General features: G+C 38.5%; 1 protein-coding gene and 1 pseudogene across 1 annotated transcript in view; both read left to right on the top strand.

The window, feature by feature from the left end:
• The window catches only part of Lrp1b (LDL receptor related protein 1B), a 2,037,254-nt gene that overhangs the window by 1,216,421 nt on the left and 804,736 nt on the right, over positions 1-16,097 (top strand). Inside the window, exon 15 of the mRNA XM_060390094.1 lies at positions 11,542-11,664. Coding sequence (XP_060246077.1) covers positions 11,542-11,664 — 123 coding nt within the window. The remainder of the gene's footprint in view (positions 1-11,541; positions 11,665-16,097) is intronic.
• On the top strand, positions 6,763-7,488 carry LOC110559234 (large ribosomal subunit protein uL23-like; annotated as a pseudogene).

Genomic DNA, 16,097 nt, shown 5'->3' with positions numbered 1-16,097 from the left:
TCTAGATGTTTATATAGAGAAGAAATGAAGAATAGAAAAAAAAATGCCTGACAGGACAACTCTCTCATAAAATTCATTCCATTTTCACGACTTTGCTGGCTTGCATTTGATTTGCCTACTTATACCAAAAGTGCTACTTGTTCCCTCCTCTCCCTTTTCTCTTCTCCGTCTTCCCTTCTCAAGACTGAACACTGGCCTTTGTTCTTACTAGGCTAGAGCTCTACCCCTATGTCCCTTGCCTTTTTCCTTCTCTTTGGAAACTGTTGCTCTTAATTGTCTTTTCTAAGCTCCCTTTAGCCAGAATTCATTTTTAAAATCCTCATAGACTTTAATCTTCTCGTTGTTTTAGGAAGTTGGTTATTAAATTCAAACTGTGGTGGAAAAATATCTTGTCATGCTATAAAAGTGACTTGGGCTTAAATTGACCATTGATCATTTTCAAACTTTGGAACCATGAAGTATTCAATGTTGTTTGCAAGTATATCCTTTACCAAATTTATGTGAGGATAAAATAATTATTTGTAGCATTAAAAATAAATCTCTAGGGTCAGAGGGAAGGGGAGGAGGACTTCCCCTATCAGTGGACTTGGGGAGGGGCATGGGAGGAGATGAGGGAAGGAAGGATGGGATTGGGAGGGGATGAGGGGTCTACAGCTGGGATACAAAGTGAGTAAACTGTAATTTAAAAAAATAAATAAATTTAATAAAAAGTAACTAAATCTCACAACACCTAGAGATGATTCACAACTTTTTCCTATATCATCTCTATCAGAAAAATGATTATTTTAAATTGTCACATACATATAAATATTCGACGTAATGACTTATCAAAGTCATGTTCAACAAACTGTATGACTTAAGCCGAAGAAGGTATCTGGTGTTCAGAAAATACTATTAGTACATAATTAATCACTTCTACCACTACATAAAGAATTGTGTTTTACTTTCACCCATACAATTAAAGAGATCTTAATTACTGAGTGCATCATGAACACTCATTTAGAAATGATTGTGTTTGGTTTTACTTAGAAAATGTATGTAGCCAAACTGATTATTTTCATCAACTTAGGACCAATCAATTAGTTACAGTTTTCTACCTAATCTTCCCACATCTAATGATTGTCCGTAGCTATACTAATCTTTGAACACAGAGTACAGTATGAAAAGAATTCCTATTTAGTATCTTTTGGACTCAAATCAATATTCATTGATTTTAGATAATCTGCAGGAAAATATACATTGTTTTCCATTGTTAATTGTATTGATCAATACAGGATAATTACAAAGTAAAAAGAGTTTATATATGGACAACTCATCCTAATATGGTATAATTTTCTTCTAGTTGTCTTCTTTCTTTTCAATAGTTGAATGTAAGATTATGTTAAATTTTAAAAAAACCTAATTAGTAATTGTGATATTTAGTTATGTATTGTCCCAATAACCTTTTTATTAAGACTTTAAAAATTATTTTATTTTATGGGCACGGATGTTTTTCCTGCCTGGGTGTTTGTGCACTGTTTGTACGTGGTGCCTGAGGAGAGCACAAAAGCGTGTTAGATATCCAGGAACTGGAGTTACAGTTGATTGTAAACTGCCATGTGGGTGCAGGGGATCAAAGCTGGGTCTTCTGAAAAGCAGCTTTAACTGCAGATCAATCTGCTCAGCCCCTTATTAACCTTTATACAAAGGGTAAAATACAGCAATGGAGTAGGCATTTGAATTTGTTCTCAGATTTAAAAAAAATATTAAATTGTTCTCACCCAGGTGTGTCAATTCTGTGTCTGGATTCTCGCTTTTTCTTTTTCTCTTTTTAACAATCTAAGAATATGGGTTAAAGATTTTGTTTTATATATGTGCACCTGTGTGTTTGTGTCTGTGTATGATATGTGTGTGATCAGGTGTGCTCACTCATACCTGAGCTTGTGGAGACTAATGGTAGATGTCTGGAAGTAGTCCTTCCTTGCTCTCTACCTTATTTTTTGAGATAGTCTCTCACTGACTCTATTCGTCTCCAGTTCTTATTCCCAGATTAGGTACTAGGATAGTCCACAGGATCGTTGTTCCTCTTTGCTTTTCTCTTAGTGATTCAATAACAAGCCACCAAGACTAGCTTTTATATGGTTCCAGGGGATTCAAGCTCAGGTCTAAATGTTTGTGCAATCAATACGTTAGCTTTGAATCATATCCCTGATTCTTTCATTGGTGTTCTTAGTTATACTACATTGCTGGGCTATCCTTGAACTGTAAGACCTGGGGTCTCACAGCTCAGGAGTTCAAGATCGCGCCCTTCCCAGAAACTCCCCCAGACCAAGACTCGTTGCAAAAGCAAGAGGTTTATTAACCATTGTACAATGGGGTCACCCCTGCCAGTCAGCAAAAGTGGCACCGGAAGACAAAGGCCTTTAGGTTTTTAAAAGAAAAATTGCAGGAGATTTGAAGTTGCAGTCTTGGCAATTTAGGATTGGATGAGGAAGCTATAAAGTAAGATAATTGGTTAGTCTTAGGTGCTCAAGCTTGGCCAGTCCTGCCAAGTGTGGATGCAGCTGCAATTGAAGGTGGGGGTGGTTAGCTCATTCTTGAAGATTAGGGGCTACAGACTTTTGGCTGGAGGTCAAAAGCTACTCAGAAGAAGTCTAGGTTCGTTGCTAAGAAATGCTATCTCAAAGACAAGGGTCTGGTCCTTCTTTTGCTGAGTGAAGGTCGTTGCTTGCTTGCCTTTTTTTATATCTGTCCTCACAGATAGGGTCACATTCCTCCATTCTCTGGAAAGGTACTAAGAGGCTTTAGCTTAACCTGGACCTAAAACTCAAAATTATAGGCTTTAGAAGACATATAGGTTACAAAGTTAGCCTAACCCTTTCAGAACTTGAGGTCACCTAGTTTAAGCCTGTGATTAAAAGCATGAATCATAACATCTGGCTGGACTGTGGGTTTTATTTCTTACTTTTAATAGTGGTTATTGTTTTGTTTGTTTGATTACTGTTATTGTTGTTTATTTTATGGTAACCTCGTAACGCAGGTTGCTCTTAAACCCACTGTTCAGATGAGATTGACTTTTAAGATGCTGTTTTAAGATTAACACTTAATCTTACTGCCTATACCTGAAAAGCGCAACACTAAATTTGGATGGAACAGCTCTTTTTTTTTTTTAACTGTAGTTATAGCAACAGTAAGGTTTTTTTTTTTTTAGTTAATATTGCTTTAACATAAAGTTCTACTTGATTCCCTGTGTAGATTTTTAAAAAATTAAAGACTTGAATTCGTATCTCCAGCATTCCAAGATATCAGTGTTTAACTGATGTGTATAAGCGTGTGCAAGTCACACTGCTAATTGGATTTAGCAAGTTTGAAGTTTATAACATGGTCATAATTGCATTTATGTCCTCCCAAATTCCCCATGGCTAAGATAACTATCATAGAAAAGATCAGAATTTAATCAATTCTCTATTATTTTATTTTTCTTTTTACCTTAGTTTTTAGTACCATTACACACACACACACACACGTGCACACGCAGAGTACTACAAAGTAGCCACATATAAAGCTAACTATAAAAATAATATAATGAAAAATTGATAAAATTTGTGGATCAGTTTATCCTTTCTTCAGACTGTCACCCTCTCAAAATGGTCGTACCCCAGGGACTCAGAAGTTTCTTATCCGATAATGACCAGCATGTTTTCTAACTCATAAACTTAAATAGCATCCTACCACATACAGAAAAATTCAAACATGGGTTTTTACTGTATGTGGTATAGGCACTTGCAAAATCACATATATAACAACACTGAGCAGTGAAAAGTCCTGGAAGATTGTAGAAAACAAGATTTCGGATTGCTATTATTTTGAAAAAAAATCATCAAAAATTTCAGAAAAAATAAATAAGATTTTTTTTTGTGTTGGAAACATATTCTACCACCTGCTAACAATATAGATTTATAAGAGATTAAATTACAAAGATCTAACACATTGAGATATTAATTCAGATGAGTCGAATGTTTTTGTATATCCCGTGTCTTAATTACTGTTAGGTTGAGGTTGTAACATAGTTTTAAGTTTTCTTCCCAAAATATACATTATAATCACTGACAGCACTTGTGTCATTAAAATAAAACGAGGATGATTTTCATCCTGCTAAAATTGTTTTACTCCCTGCATGTTAACATCTACACTCATGTATGTGTTCACACTTTTATTCCCATCATTCCACACACTCACACTTGAATCTACCTGTAAGTATGCTCTCAAACCTGTGTGTACAAGTCTTCTTGAATTGACATATATCTAGATCTACCTGTGCGGACACCTGTGTCTACATTGATCTATTCACTCAAACATATGTTTATCATGTATTTTATATGACTTGCAGCATCTATCCATGTCTCGTGTCTGCTTCTGCGTCCCATGCACTCATACCTGTGTCTATATCTATCACTGTACCTCACCTGTATCTACATCTGTCTTTGAATATACACCTGTGCCTGTATCTGTCTCTACACTCACACCGCTGTCTGTGTCTGTCTTTGAACTCAGACCTGTACCTGCACCATTCCCACACTCACGCCTGTATTTGCATCTGTCTCCATGTTCACACAGGCATCTACATTTGTCCCTGTGCTCACACCTTGTGTTTGCACTGAAAACAGTTGCTATGTCATTCACTTTGCTAACTCAAAGATTCATTCATGTGACTGTTTACCAAAGATTTCTGTGACACCTATGATTTGTGGTACTTCTGATTCCGGAGAACACATGAATGGGAGAAAAAGACAAAGATTTGGGCTCAGACTTAGACTTGGACCACACAGTTAAAATTGTTATTAATGCATTTGTTTTTAACACCTGAATAGTTAGATACATTATTTCAAAGGAAGTTGTTTATGTATAAATTGTAGTAGTGCTGGTAGGTTATTTTTCTTTTCTTTGTCAATGGATTTTATTTTAGCTTATGCAAATAAATTAAATAAATACATGGATTTAAATATAAAATTCTTAAGTGCTTATTAGTAATGATATTAATGACAATTATTAGAGAAAATAATTTTAATAATGGTTATTTCTCATTTTTAGATATAAGAAGCATCTCGTGGACACTTGTATAATGAGTGATCCTTCCTGCATCTGATGTAAAATCAAGTTAAATGTTATTCTAACTGTTGTTGAATTAAGTTGTATATAAATGTTAGGCAACCAGCTATGAGAAGAATGCAGTATGAACTTTTTGTACTGTGGCTATTAAAATATTACTGACTAGTTCCATGATATTTATACGTGAATTCTGACACTCAGTTTGAAACTTAGTCAATTATATTCTACAGATAATTTTATGAAAATTTTAAAAAGATATAACTTCAAGAAGCAGTATCACATATACTCTGATAAGAATAGGAGTGGCATCGAATTCTCCAGTCCAATTACCTAAAATATAGCTCGACAATTATTTAGACAGATTTGCAGCACAGGAAAAATTCTCATGTTATATGCTAGTGACTCAAAGTCCAGCATATTTTCATTGACAACCAAGTTGAGCGATTTGCCATAGGGTATCAATTTGCTCCTGCACGAGGTCAATCCTCAGATTGAACACCATCAAGCTTCCTTTTAGTTGAGCATTAATTCCTTTATGTACAACTAAGGCATGAGCTACATTGGCTAAATGATTATTCAGGGTCTGAGCAGTCTGCCCAGTATGACTCATGGCTAATGCCCCGGTGGTAGCTCCAACAGCCGCCAATGAGATGGTAGTAACAATGGTGGCTGTAGTTCCAAGATCCCTTTTCTGTCCGAAGAGAGTCATACCGTGAGGGGCATCAACGGGCACAGGCACCCAGTGAGGCATGCGAGTAACCAGGGCATACCTAAATTTACTAGCATTCCAGCATTGTGCAAAAAAGCAAGTATCATTACCACAATTACTTGGCTCTATCTGGCTAATAATGAATAACAGCTGAGAGTGGCCATTGTCACAGTAAATTCTACCAGAGTGGACGCAGGACTAGCCACAGGATTATCATCATGGATTGCTGCAGCCATGAATCATCTGAAGGAATGGGCGGGCATGGGAGCGTTAGCAGGCCTTCTGGTGTTGGTCTCCTTGGTTTGCCTGTGGTATATATGCAAGATTAGAGTCTCATAACAGTGTGATGCAGCCATGATCATTCAGGCCTTTACAGCCATTGAAGCAGGACATTCTCCCCAAGCATGGTTGGATACCATAAAAAGCTAAAATGTTACGCTCAGGATGCGAGGCTAAGCACTGCACTCAGGGTCAGCCTCTTTGGACCCAGAGAAGAGCATGTCTGATTGCATGCGGGTTGATGCCCCAGGTCCTGCCTCTGAGAAAAAGGTATTGGACGGGTCTGATGCTCTTTGGGTGGATGACACCTAAATGAACATTGGTACAAAGTCCCAATTTATTTCTAATATCAGAGATCAGACCTCTACTCTTGCCTGATGCGTCTAAAACAAAAAGGGGGAACTGTAGAGAGCTGCGGAATGCTGTGCCTTAAAGATGGAGCTGGTTTCCGCCTTCCACCTTCCCGATGGTGAGTGCTCTCTGTCACGAACAATTCCACATTTGGCTAAGGCTGAGGATCTGGCTTGCTTCCATGTATGTGGACCTATCTGCATTGCCCACGTGGCACGCCTGGGTTGGCTACCCAGAGGCTATTTAAGCTGTGGGCTGGCTTTCCCCAGGGTCCGAGGATTGTTCAAGGTTCCTGAATAAACTGCATTGAAAAAAAAAAAAAAAAAGAAAACACAATAAGCCTTTTCACCAAGATGGTACTGAAAGCAAAGAAGGAAGCTTCTGCCCCTCTCAAAGCCGAAGCCAAAACAAAGGCCTTGGAAGCTAAGAAGGCAGCTAAGAAAGGCCTCTGCAGCCACAAAAAGAAGATTCTCACTTCACCCACCTTCCAGCTGCCCAAGATCCTGAGGCTCTGGAGGCAGCCCAAATACCCTCGAAAGAGTGCACCCTGGAGAAACAAGCTTGACCAAGATTCCATCATCAAATACCCCCTGACCGCCGAGTCAGCTATGAGGACAATAGAGGACAACACATTTGTGTTCCTTGTGGATGTCAAGACCAACAAGCTCCAGATCAAACAGGCCATAGAAGAAACTCTATGACATTGATGTGGCCAAAGCTAATACTCTGATAAGACCTGACAGAGAGAAGAAGGCATATGTTCCATTGGCTCCTGATTATGATGCTCTGGGTGTTGCCAAAAAGATTGGGATCATCCCAAACTGAGTCCAGTTAGTTAATTCTAAACATAGAGTTTTCCACCATAAAAAAAGAAAATACAATAAATATTTTAAATGAACACTTTTCAAAAGGTCAAATAGAATCCAGCTTCTCCAGTGAGAAACTGCAAACTATGTTCTGAAAGCCAAACTTTAAATTTCGGTGGTATTAAAGCGGATCCTGAGACTCATAGCCAAACTTTGGGCAGAGTGCAGGGAGGAGATAGAAAGACCTGGAAGGGATAGGAGCTCCACAAGGGGAACAACAGAATCAAAAAATGTGGGCATAAGCGTCTTTTCTGAGACTGATACTCCAACCAAGGACAATTCATGAAGTTAAAGTAGAACTCCTGCAAAGATGTAACCCGTGGCAGCTCAGTCTCCAAATGGGCATCCTAGTAAGGGGAACAGGGGCTGTCTCTGACATGAACTCAATGGCTGTCTCTTTGATCACCTCCCCCTGAGAGGGAAGGGTGTTCAGCCTTACCAGGCCACAGAGGAAGACTATGAAAGACAGTCCTAATGAGACCTGATAGGCTAGTGTCAGATGAAAGGAGAGGAGGACCTCCCCTATCAATGGACTGGGGAAAGGGACATTGGAGGAGATGAGGGAGGGCAGGATCGGGAAGGGACAAGGGTGGGGGCTACAGCTGGAATACAAAGTGAATAAATTGTAATAAATAAAAAATTTTATTTTAAAATGCCATGGTTATCGAGAAAAAAAAAAAAAAAGAATAGGAGTGGCTGGCTCTTTAACCTCCCCCAACCCCTGAGGGAAGAGCATCCTTGCCAGGTCACAGAGGAGAACAATGCAGCTAGTCCTGATGAGACCTGATAAGCTAAGTCAGATGGAAGGGGAGGAGGACCTCTCCCATCAGTAGACTTAGAGAGGGGCAGGGAGGAGATGAGGCAGCGAGGGTGGGAATAGAAGGGAATGAGGGAAGGGGCTACAGCTGGGATAAAAAGTAAATAAACTATAATTAATATAAAAATAAAAATTTAATTGAAAAAGAATATGTTGTTAAGTATGTTTATATTTTAAAAAAAGGAATTGAAATTATTCTGGATCATTTAAATAAAAAAGGTTCTACACAATGAAATATGTGAAATTATTCATGTCAATTTAGCTTTGGGATTTCTCTATGGCAGTACGAATATTAATTCTCTTTTTTCAGAATGTTGTATTAAAATAAGGGAAATATATTTTAAATTTTAAATAGAGCTAATTTATTTTCAAGTATATAAAAGTTTTATTCAATGGGAATAAATGTAGGGACATTGATTCATATATTTAGCGTATGTCTTTAAAAGTATGTGGCCTGATGCATTATAATCAGCAGGTTCTTATTTCATACTGTTTCAGTTATATATGCCCCAAAGTAATATGATGTAATTCTAATTTTACAAAATCTTGATGCTACTAAATGCTGAATATGCTATTTAATGCTGCACATGCTATGAACACAGAAAGGGTACCTGAGTGTCCTGTAAAGTTTTACATATTTATCCCATAATCATGGAATGTATATGGTGGTATCTGGGAGCTACATAAAAACATTCCAAAATCTCTACTAGAAAAAAAAAAATATGAGATATTTTGCCATTGCTTGTATTATTTTCCACCTTAGCTTTGAAACATATTTTATACTTTTGTGTATATAATGAATGAAATGTACTTTTCTGAAATGAAAAGAATTGATGATAGACTCCAGGTTATGTTTGTTTTTTTTTTCTGATCTGAGATATACAAGGTAATATGTAGAAATGTACAGTATCCAGCAGCATAGTGGGAGACCGTCTCCTCTACAACGTTCTCCGTGACAATCCAACCCCCGGGGCACACAGTCTGTTAGCCCTGTCTGTGGCTTCAGTTACAGTATTGGCATTTGCCCATTAGCTATCAATTTCATTTTAGTTGTTTATTATTTACTGCCCAAGTGACTTCAGGATCCTCATTTTAGTGTTTTACTTCTAAAATAATAAAACACTTCTTTTACAGAAAATGTTGAAAATTGAAGCGTACTGTATGATGATCCGATAATCTCCCTTCCAGTATTGCTGGGGTTTTTACAGTTCTCTCTGTAAAGACAGATATGAAGAAAGCTGATCAACCTCTCTCTCCCCTCCTTCCTCCCTCCCTCTTCTCTGTCTGTCTGTCTCTTTCCATCCAGACTGTCACTAACTAGCCTCTTATCTTCTTGGACTTGCTCTGTTGTCCACATTGGCCTGCAACTCACAGCAATCCTCTTAACTCAACCTCGGGAGGTTGAGATGCAAAAGCCCTGGAACTTGGGTTTATACATTTTCTCAATTTCTTGTCCACCTTGTAGGGATAAATGACGTCACCTTTGTGATCAGCTAAGGTTTACTTTAGTGGTGTTTTTATACACTCATATCCTCGAGTTCTTCAAATTAGATCATTGGTATCATCTACGGTTCAACTAGAGGCTCCTTACATATGTTTATGATTTCTTTTGTGAATGTTTTCTCCTGTGCTCTGTCGGTATCTCTGTTCCCCAGGTCTCTAGTCCAGCACTTCTGCTCTTACGTTGTCAATTTTCTCCTTAGTCTGTACTTGCTGGTGTTCTCAGCACCCTTACATGCTGTGCATTCATTCCACTAAAGAGCAAGTTACTGCCCTTCCACATGCTTGCTTGCTCAGTGGTGATCTGCAACCACATTTCCAGAGACGTGTTCTACTTTACAAAGACCTCAGGCCACACTGTGCACTATCTGGGGCACTTTCCACAACAAAAAAAGACTACCATCCTCCTAGTCTACCTAGAACAAAGTCCTTCTCCAGCCTGCAAACATAATCCTTTTACCAACCAAAGGAGCATATATTTTCAAGTGTTTCTGAAAGCTATTCCTTTGTTTTGTTTTTTTGTGAATATAGATTTTTTTCTTTATTGTTACTATTGTTGTTGCTGTTGTTGTTACTATTATTTACGAATTATTCACTTTGTATATTGGTTGTAGTCTCCTCCTTCATCTCCTCCTGGACCCACCTCCCTCCCTCTACCTCTCCTTTAGTTCATTGATAGGGGAAAACCTCCTGCCCTCCTGTCCAACTCTAGCCTATCAAGGTACCAATAGGACTGCCTTGATCCTCTTTCTCTGTGGGCTGGCTAGGTAGCCCCACCAGGCAGAAGAAATCAAGGAACAGGCAACCAAGTCCATATCAGAGACAGTCTCTTCTCCACTTTCTAGGAAACCCACATAGAGACTGAGCTGTCTATGGGCTAATCTGAGTAGGGGGTTCTAGGTCCTCTGTAAGAATGGTCTTTGGTTGATACATCAGGCTTTGCAGTCCACCTTGTATCCCGCTTTTTTGGCTATGTTAGTCTCTTTGTGGGACCCCTGTCCCCTCCTCGTCCTTCTCTGTCCCTCTTCTTCCGTCAGACTCCCTGTGCTTTGTCAAAACTTGGGCTGTGAATCTGCATCTGCTTTAATACCCTGCTGGCTGGCGACTTTTAGAAGATATCTGTGGTAGGCTTCCTCTCTGCTTCTGGTGTCTATCCTGTTTTTCCTTCTGAATGAGAATTAAGCATCTTCCCTACAGTCCTTCTGTTGTTTAGCTTCTTTAGGTCTGTAGATTTTAGTATGTTTATCCTTTATTATATGGCTAATAATCATTGATAAGTGAGTATATATCGTGTGTGTGTTTCTGCTTTTGGGTTAGCACACTCAGGATGATCTTTTCTAGTTCCATCCATTTGCTTGCAGATTTCATGATTTCCTTGATTTTAATTGCTGAGTAGTATTCCATTGCATAAATGTACCATAATTTCTATATCTATTCCTCTTTGAGGGGCATCTAGGTTGTTTTCAGTTTCTGTCTATTATGAATAAAGCTGCTATGAACATAGTTGAGCAAATGTCAGATATATGCCCAGAAGTGGTATATCTGGGTCTTGAGGTAGTACCATTCTCAGTTTCCTGAAAGCCATTTCTATTCAGCCTGAGTGTTGGCTATATCCACAGAAGTTAACTATATATAACATTTCCTTGCACATAGTTACATGCCCATGTATATTTCAGTGAAAGAAAGTATTCTTGAAATAAAAAAACAAAACAAAATAGGTCTGGCAATACATACCTGTAATTCTAGCAGTTGGGTGGTAGACAATAAAACACACACAAAAAAAAAAAAAAGAAAGAAAAAGAAAACAACAGGTTTGGGAGTTAAAAGGTAGCTTCGGTTGCATAACCTCACAAATTAACCATCTTTTAGAGGGTGCATAGCCCTCAGCTATGTGACAACTCCCTTTCTTTCTTTTTCTCTTTTTTCTGCAGGTGACAATATGTGCCGCATTAACAATGGCGGTTGTGGAACCCTCTGCCTGGCGATTCCAGCTGGCCGCGTGTGCGCCTGCGCCGATAATCAACTTCTGGATGAAAATGGAACAACTTGCACATGTGAGCTCCTCTTTTTCTGACACTCCTTGTGTCTGTGGCTGTTTGTGACGATCTGAAACGTGTAACACCGACAGAACTGAAATCACAGCTACCGAGACAGATCTGTGTAATTGCCTAGGTATAATTTCAGACTGTACAAGGTGACTCAGCTTCTAGCGTACAGAACAATGATGACAATGTGCTGCAGAACATACCGCCGTGCCGCATATAGGCCACCAGACCATTTTAATAGTCTATGCCACAGGAGCAAATCTTCCACATCATACTAAGCCTCAAATTCAGCAGTTGCATCTGTTAACTCTTTGGTGGTGCACGGCTTAGTCTTAAAATTATGTCAAATGAGTTGGTAGCTCAGATACCTGTATTTGGAGGTAAAGGGAAATGCTAAAAAGAGACTACTAAAGAATCTGTAGACAAAAAAAAGGCAGTGAATTTGCTGGATTGATTGACTTGGATTAAAGACACTTTTATTAGTTTTTGTTATATCTTTCAATTTACTGTATTGTTATTACAGGGTGAATCTTAAAAATTCTTCTTCCTATCTCAAATTGTATCCCCTAAACACAGTAACAACCACAATAGCACACATCTCCTGAGAGCTAAGTAAAAATTTCTGGAAGGATTTCAACTTTAAATTGTAGCTCAAGGCTACGCAGAGAAAGGAATACAATAGGATATATGGATGGATGGATGCATGGGTGTGTTTATATATGTGCATGTGTGTGCAGAGATGACAGGATTATAGGAAGTTGACTGATAGTCACCCAAGGTATTTTATGTTTATGTATGTGCCTTGTATCCCTGATCTCTCCAAGACTTTAAACATGAATGGGTATTGGACTTTGTCAAATGTTTTTTCAGCATCTAAAGAGATGATCATGTGGTTTTTCTCCTTCAGTTTATTTATATGGTGGATTACATTGATGGATTTCTGTATAATGAACCACCCTTACATGCCTGGGATGAGGCCTATTTGGTCATGGTGAATGATGTCTTTGATGTGTTCTTGGATTCGGTTTGCAGGTATTTTATTGAGTATTTTTGCATCAATGTTCATATGAGAGATAGGTCTGAAGTTCACTTTTTTTGTTGGGTCTATGTGTAGTTTAGGTATCAATGTGACTGTGGCTTCATAGAATGAGTTTGATAATGTTCCTTCTGTTTCTATTTTGTGGAATAGTTTGGAAAGAATTGGAGTTAGCACTTCTTTTAAGGATTGGTAGAATTCTGCATTGAATCCATCTGGTCCAGGGCTTTTTTGGATGGGAGACTGTTGATGACTGCTTCTATTTCCTTGGGGGATATAGGACTATGCAATCTTTCTACCTAATCTTGACTTAATTTTGGTAGATGGACTCTACCTAGAAAATTGTCCATTTCTTTTAGATTTTCAAATTTTGTGGCATATAGGCTTTTCTAGTAAGACCTAATGATTGTTTGGATTTCCTCAGTGTCTATAGTTATGTCCCCCTTTTCATTTCTGATTTTGCTGATTTGGATAGGTTCTCTCTGCCTTTTAGTCAGTTTGGCTAAAGGTTTGTCTATCTTGTTGATTTTCTCAAAGAACCAGCTCTTGGTTTCATTGATTCTTTGAATAGTTTTGTTTGTTACTAATTGATTGATTTCAGCTATGAGTTTGATTATTTCCAGCTGTCTACTCCTCTTGGGTGTATTTGCTTCTTTTTTTTCTAAGGCTTTCAATTGTGTCATTAAATTGCTTGTATGAGATATTACAAATATCTTCTGAAGGCAGTTAGTGCTATGAATTTTACTCTGAGCACTGCTTTCATTGTGTCCCATAAATTAGGGTATGTTGTACCTTCATTTTCATTGAATTCTAGGAAGTCGTTAATTTCTTTTTTTATTTCTTCCTTAAACCAGCTGTCATTGAGCAGCAAGTTGTTCAGTTTCCATGTGCTTGTAGAATTTTTTCTAATTCCATTGTTGTTGAGGCACAGCTTTAGTCCATGGTGGTCAGATAGAATATAGGGGATTATTTCAATCCTCTTGTATCTGTTGAGGCTTGCTTTGTGACCAACTATCTGGTCTATTTTAGAGAAGGTTCCATGAGGTGCTGAATAGAAGGTATACTCTTTTGAGGTTGGGTGGAAAGTTCTGTAGACATCTATTATGTCTGTTTGATTTAGGACCTCTGTAAGAGCCTTTATTTCTTTATTAGGCTTCTGTCTAGATGATCTGTCCAGTGGTGAAAGTGGGGTGTTGAAGTCTCCCATTATTAAGGTATTGGGATCAATGTGTGATTTGAGTTTTAATAATGTTTCCTTTATGAATGTAGGCACTCTTGTATTTGGGGCATAGATGTTCAGAATTGTGATGTCCTCTTGGTGGATTTTTCCTTTGATAAGAATGTAGTGCCCCTCCACATCTTTTTTGATTAATTTTGGTTGAAAGTCTATTTTATTAGATATTAGGATATCTACCCCAGCTTGTTTTCTGGGTCCATTTGCTTGACAGACATTTTTCCAGCCGTTTACTCTGAGGTAGTGTTTGTCTTTGTTGCAGAGGTACGTTTCTTGGATGCAGCAGAATGTTGGATCCTTTTTTCGCACCCATTCTGTTAGTCTATCTTTTTATTGGAGAGTTGAGTCCATTGATGTTGATAAATAATAGTGTCCAATGAACGCTAGTTCTTTTTATATTGGAGTCGGTGGTCTTATTGTGTTCCATTGCTTGTTTTCTTTTACTTTCTGTGGGGACATTATTTGTATGCTATGTTTTCTTGGGTGAAGTTGTTTTCATTGGACTGGAGTTTTCCTTCTAGTATCTTCTGTAGGGCTGGTTTGCTGTGTAGTTATTGCATAAATTTAGTCTTATCATGGAATGTTTTGATTTCTCCATCTATGTTGATTGAAAGCTTTGCAGGGTATAGTTGTCTGTGTTGGCATCTGTGTTCTCTTAGAGTCTACATGACACCTGCCCAGGCCCTTGTGGCTTCATAGTTTCTGATGAGAATCCAGTGTGATGCTGATAGTTCTACCTTCATATGTTACTTGGCCTTTTTCTCTTGCTGCTTTTAATTTCTTTTCTTTGTTCTGTAAATTTAGTGTTTTGACTATGATGTGACGTGATGTGTTTCTTTTCTGGTCTAGTCTATTTGGTGTTCTGTAGACCTCTTGTATATTTATGGATATCTCTTTCTTTAAGTTGGGAAATTTTTCTTCTATGATTTTCTTGAAAATATTTTCTGGACTTTGGAGCCTGGAGTCTTCTTTTTTATCAATTCCTATTATTCTTAGATTTCATCTTTTCATGGCATCCTTTATTTTTTGAATATTTTAGTAGTTCAGACTGGTTCTGTGGAGCCAGTATGGCGGCCAGCAGACCTGGGACCCTGGGAGGATGGAACCATGGGTCTGGGACTCCAGGACCCGAACAGCTGGCAGTTGCCACTAAGGGACTGGGGGCTGCACCTCAGCCACTGCAGACTCTGGTCATAAGCCCTGAGCTGAGAATCTCGGTGAGTCCACTGTGCTGAGGAGGAGGGAGGTCCGAGAAAGGGGAGTGCCAGGAGATCAAAGGATCGTTTCTCTCCTTCCCCAAACAAGTCCCCAGGTGACCCGAGACCTAAGTTCTCACCTTATGTGGTGTTCCTTGTCGTTTAGAAAGCCTCACCGTCATTTCCCTGGCTTCAGAAGTCCTTCCACTCACCCACTCAGGCGTTCAGCTCTTTCACAGCTCAGAAACTGTGCATGCTAGTTGTCGCCATCTTGGCTCCGCCCCCCCAATAAATTATTTTGAATCATCAAATTATTATAAAAATTTGAGAGGGCATTGGGGATAAAGATCAGGAGCAGAGTGGTAGTTGATATGAAAAATCCTTGGCTTCATCCATAGCATTGTGATATATAATTCCCCTACATGTGTAGCTAGTTAATTAAATTTAAAATGTTTTATGTATCAGTCCTAAAGCAGAGTTCTACTGGTTATGTCTTTTAGTATTCAAGTCTTCAGTAGTCCCTAATATATTAGTAATTACTAACACTGGGATATGTCTTAAAGTACATTTTCAAGGAGAAAATACAGATATGAATATATGTTATCTCTCCATATATTCTATATAGAATTGAATCGTAATGTCTTCTAAATGGCTCTCCTTTATCTTATAATGGGAGAAGCAATTCCTTAGTATTCTTGGCTAAGTGGAATTTCCCTTCAAAAATCTTTAGTTCAAGAAATAGTGTTTAGTTCTTTCTAGAATTACAAATGTCTTTCATCTTCACTTAGAAAGACAAATGGGATGGACATCTGAAGCAGCAGAAAACAAGTAACAGGATAGGAGCCTACCACAAGGGCTTCTGAAAGACTCTACCTAGCAGTGTATCAAAGCAGATGCTGAGACTCATAACCAAATCTTGGGCAGACTGCAGGGAAAGAAGGGGGAGTTAGTAAGACCTGGAGAGGACAGGAGCTCC

The sequence above is a fragment of the Meriones unguiculatus genome, chromosome 8 (assembly GCF_030254825.1).
Source record: "Meriones unguiculatus strain TT.TT164.6M chromosome 8, Bangor_MerUng_6.1, whole genome shotgun sequence".
NCBI classification, from domain to species: Eukaryota; Metazoa; Chordata; class Mammalia; order Rodentia; family Muridae; genus Meriones; species Meriones unguiculatus.
Note: the sequence above shows the minus strand (reverse complement) of the source record. Positions and strands in the feature narration are given on the sequence as shown.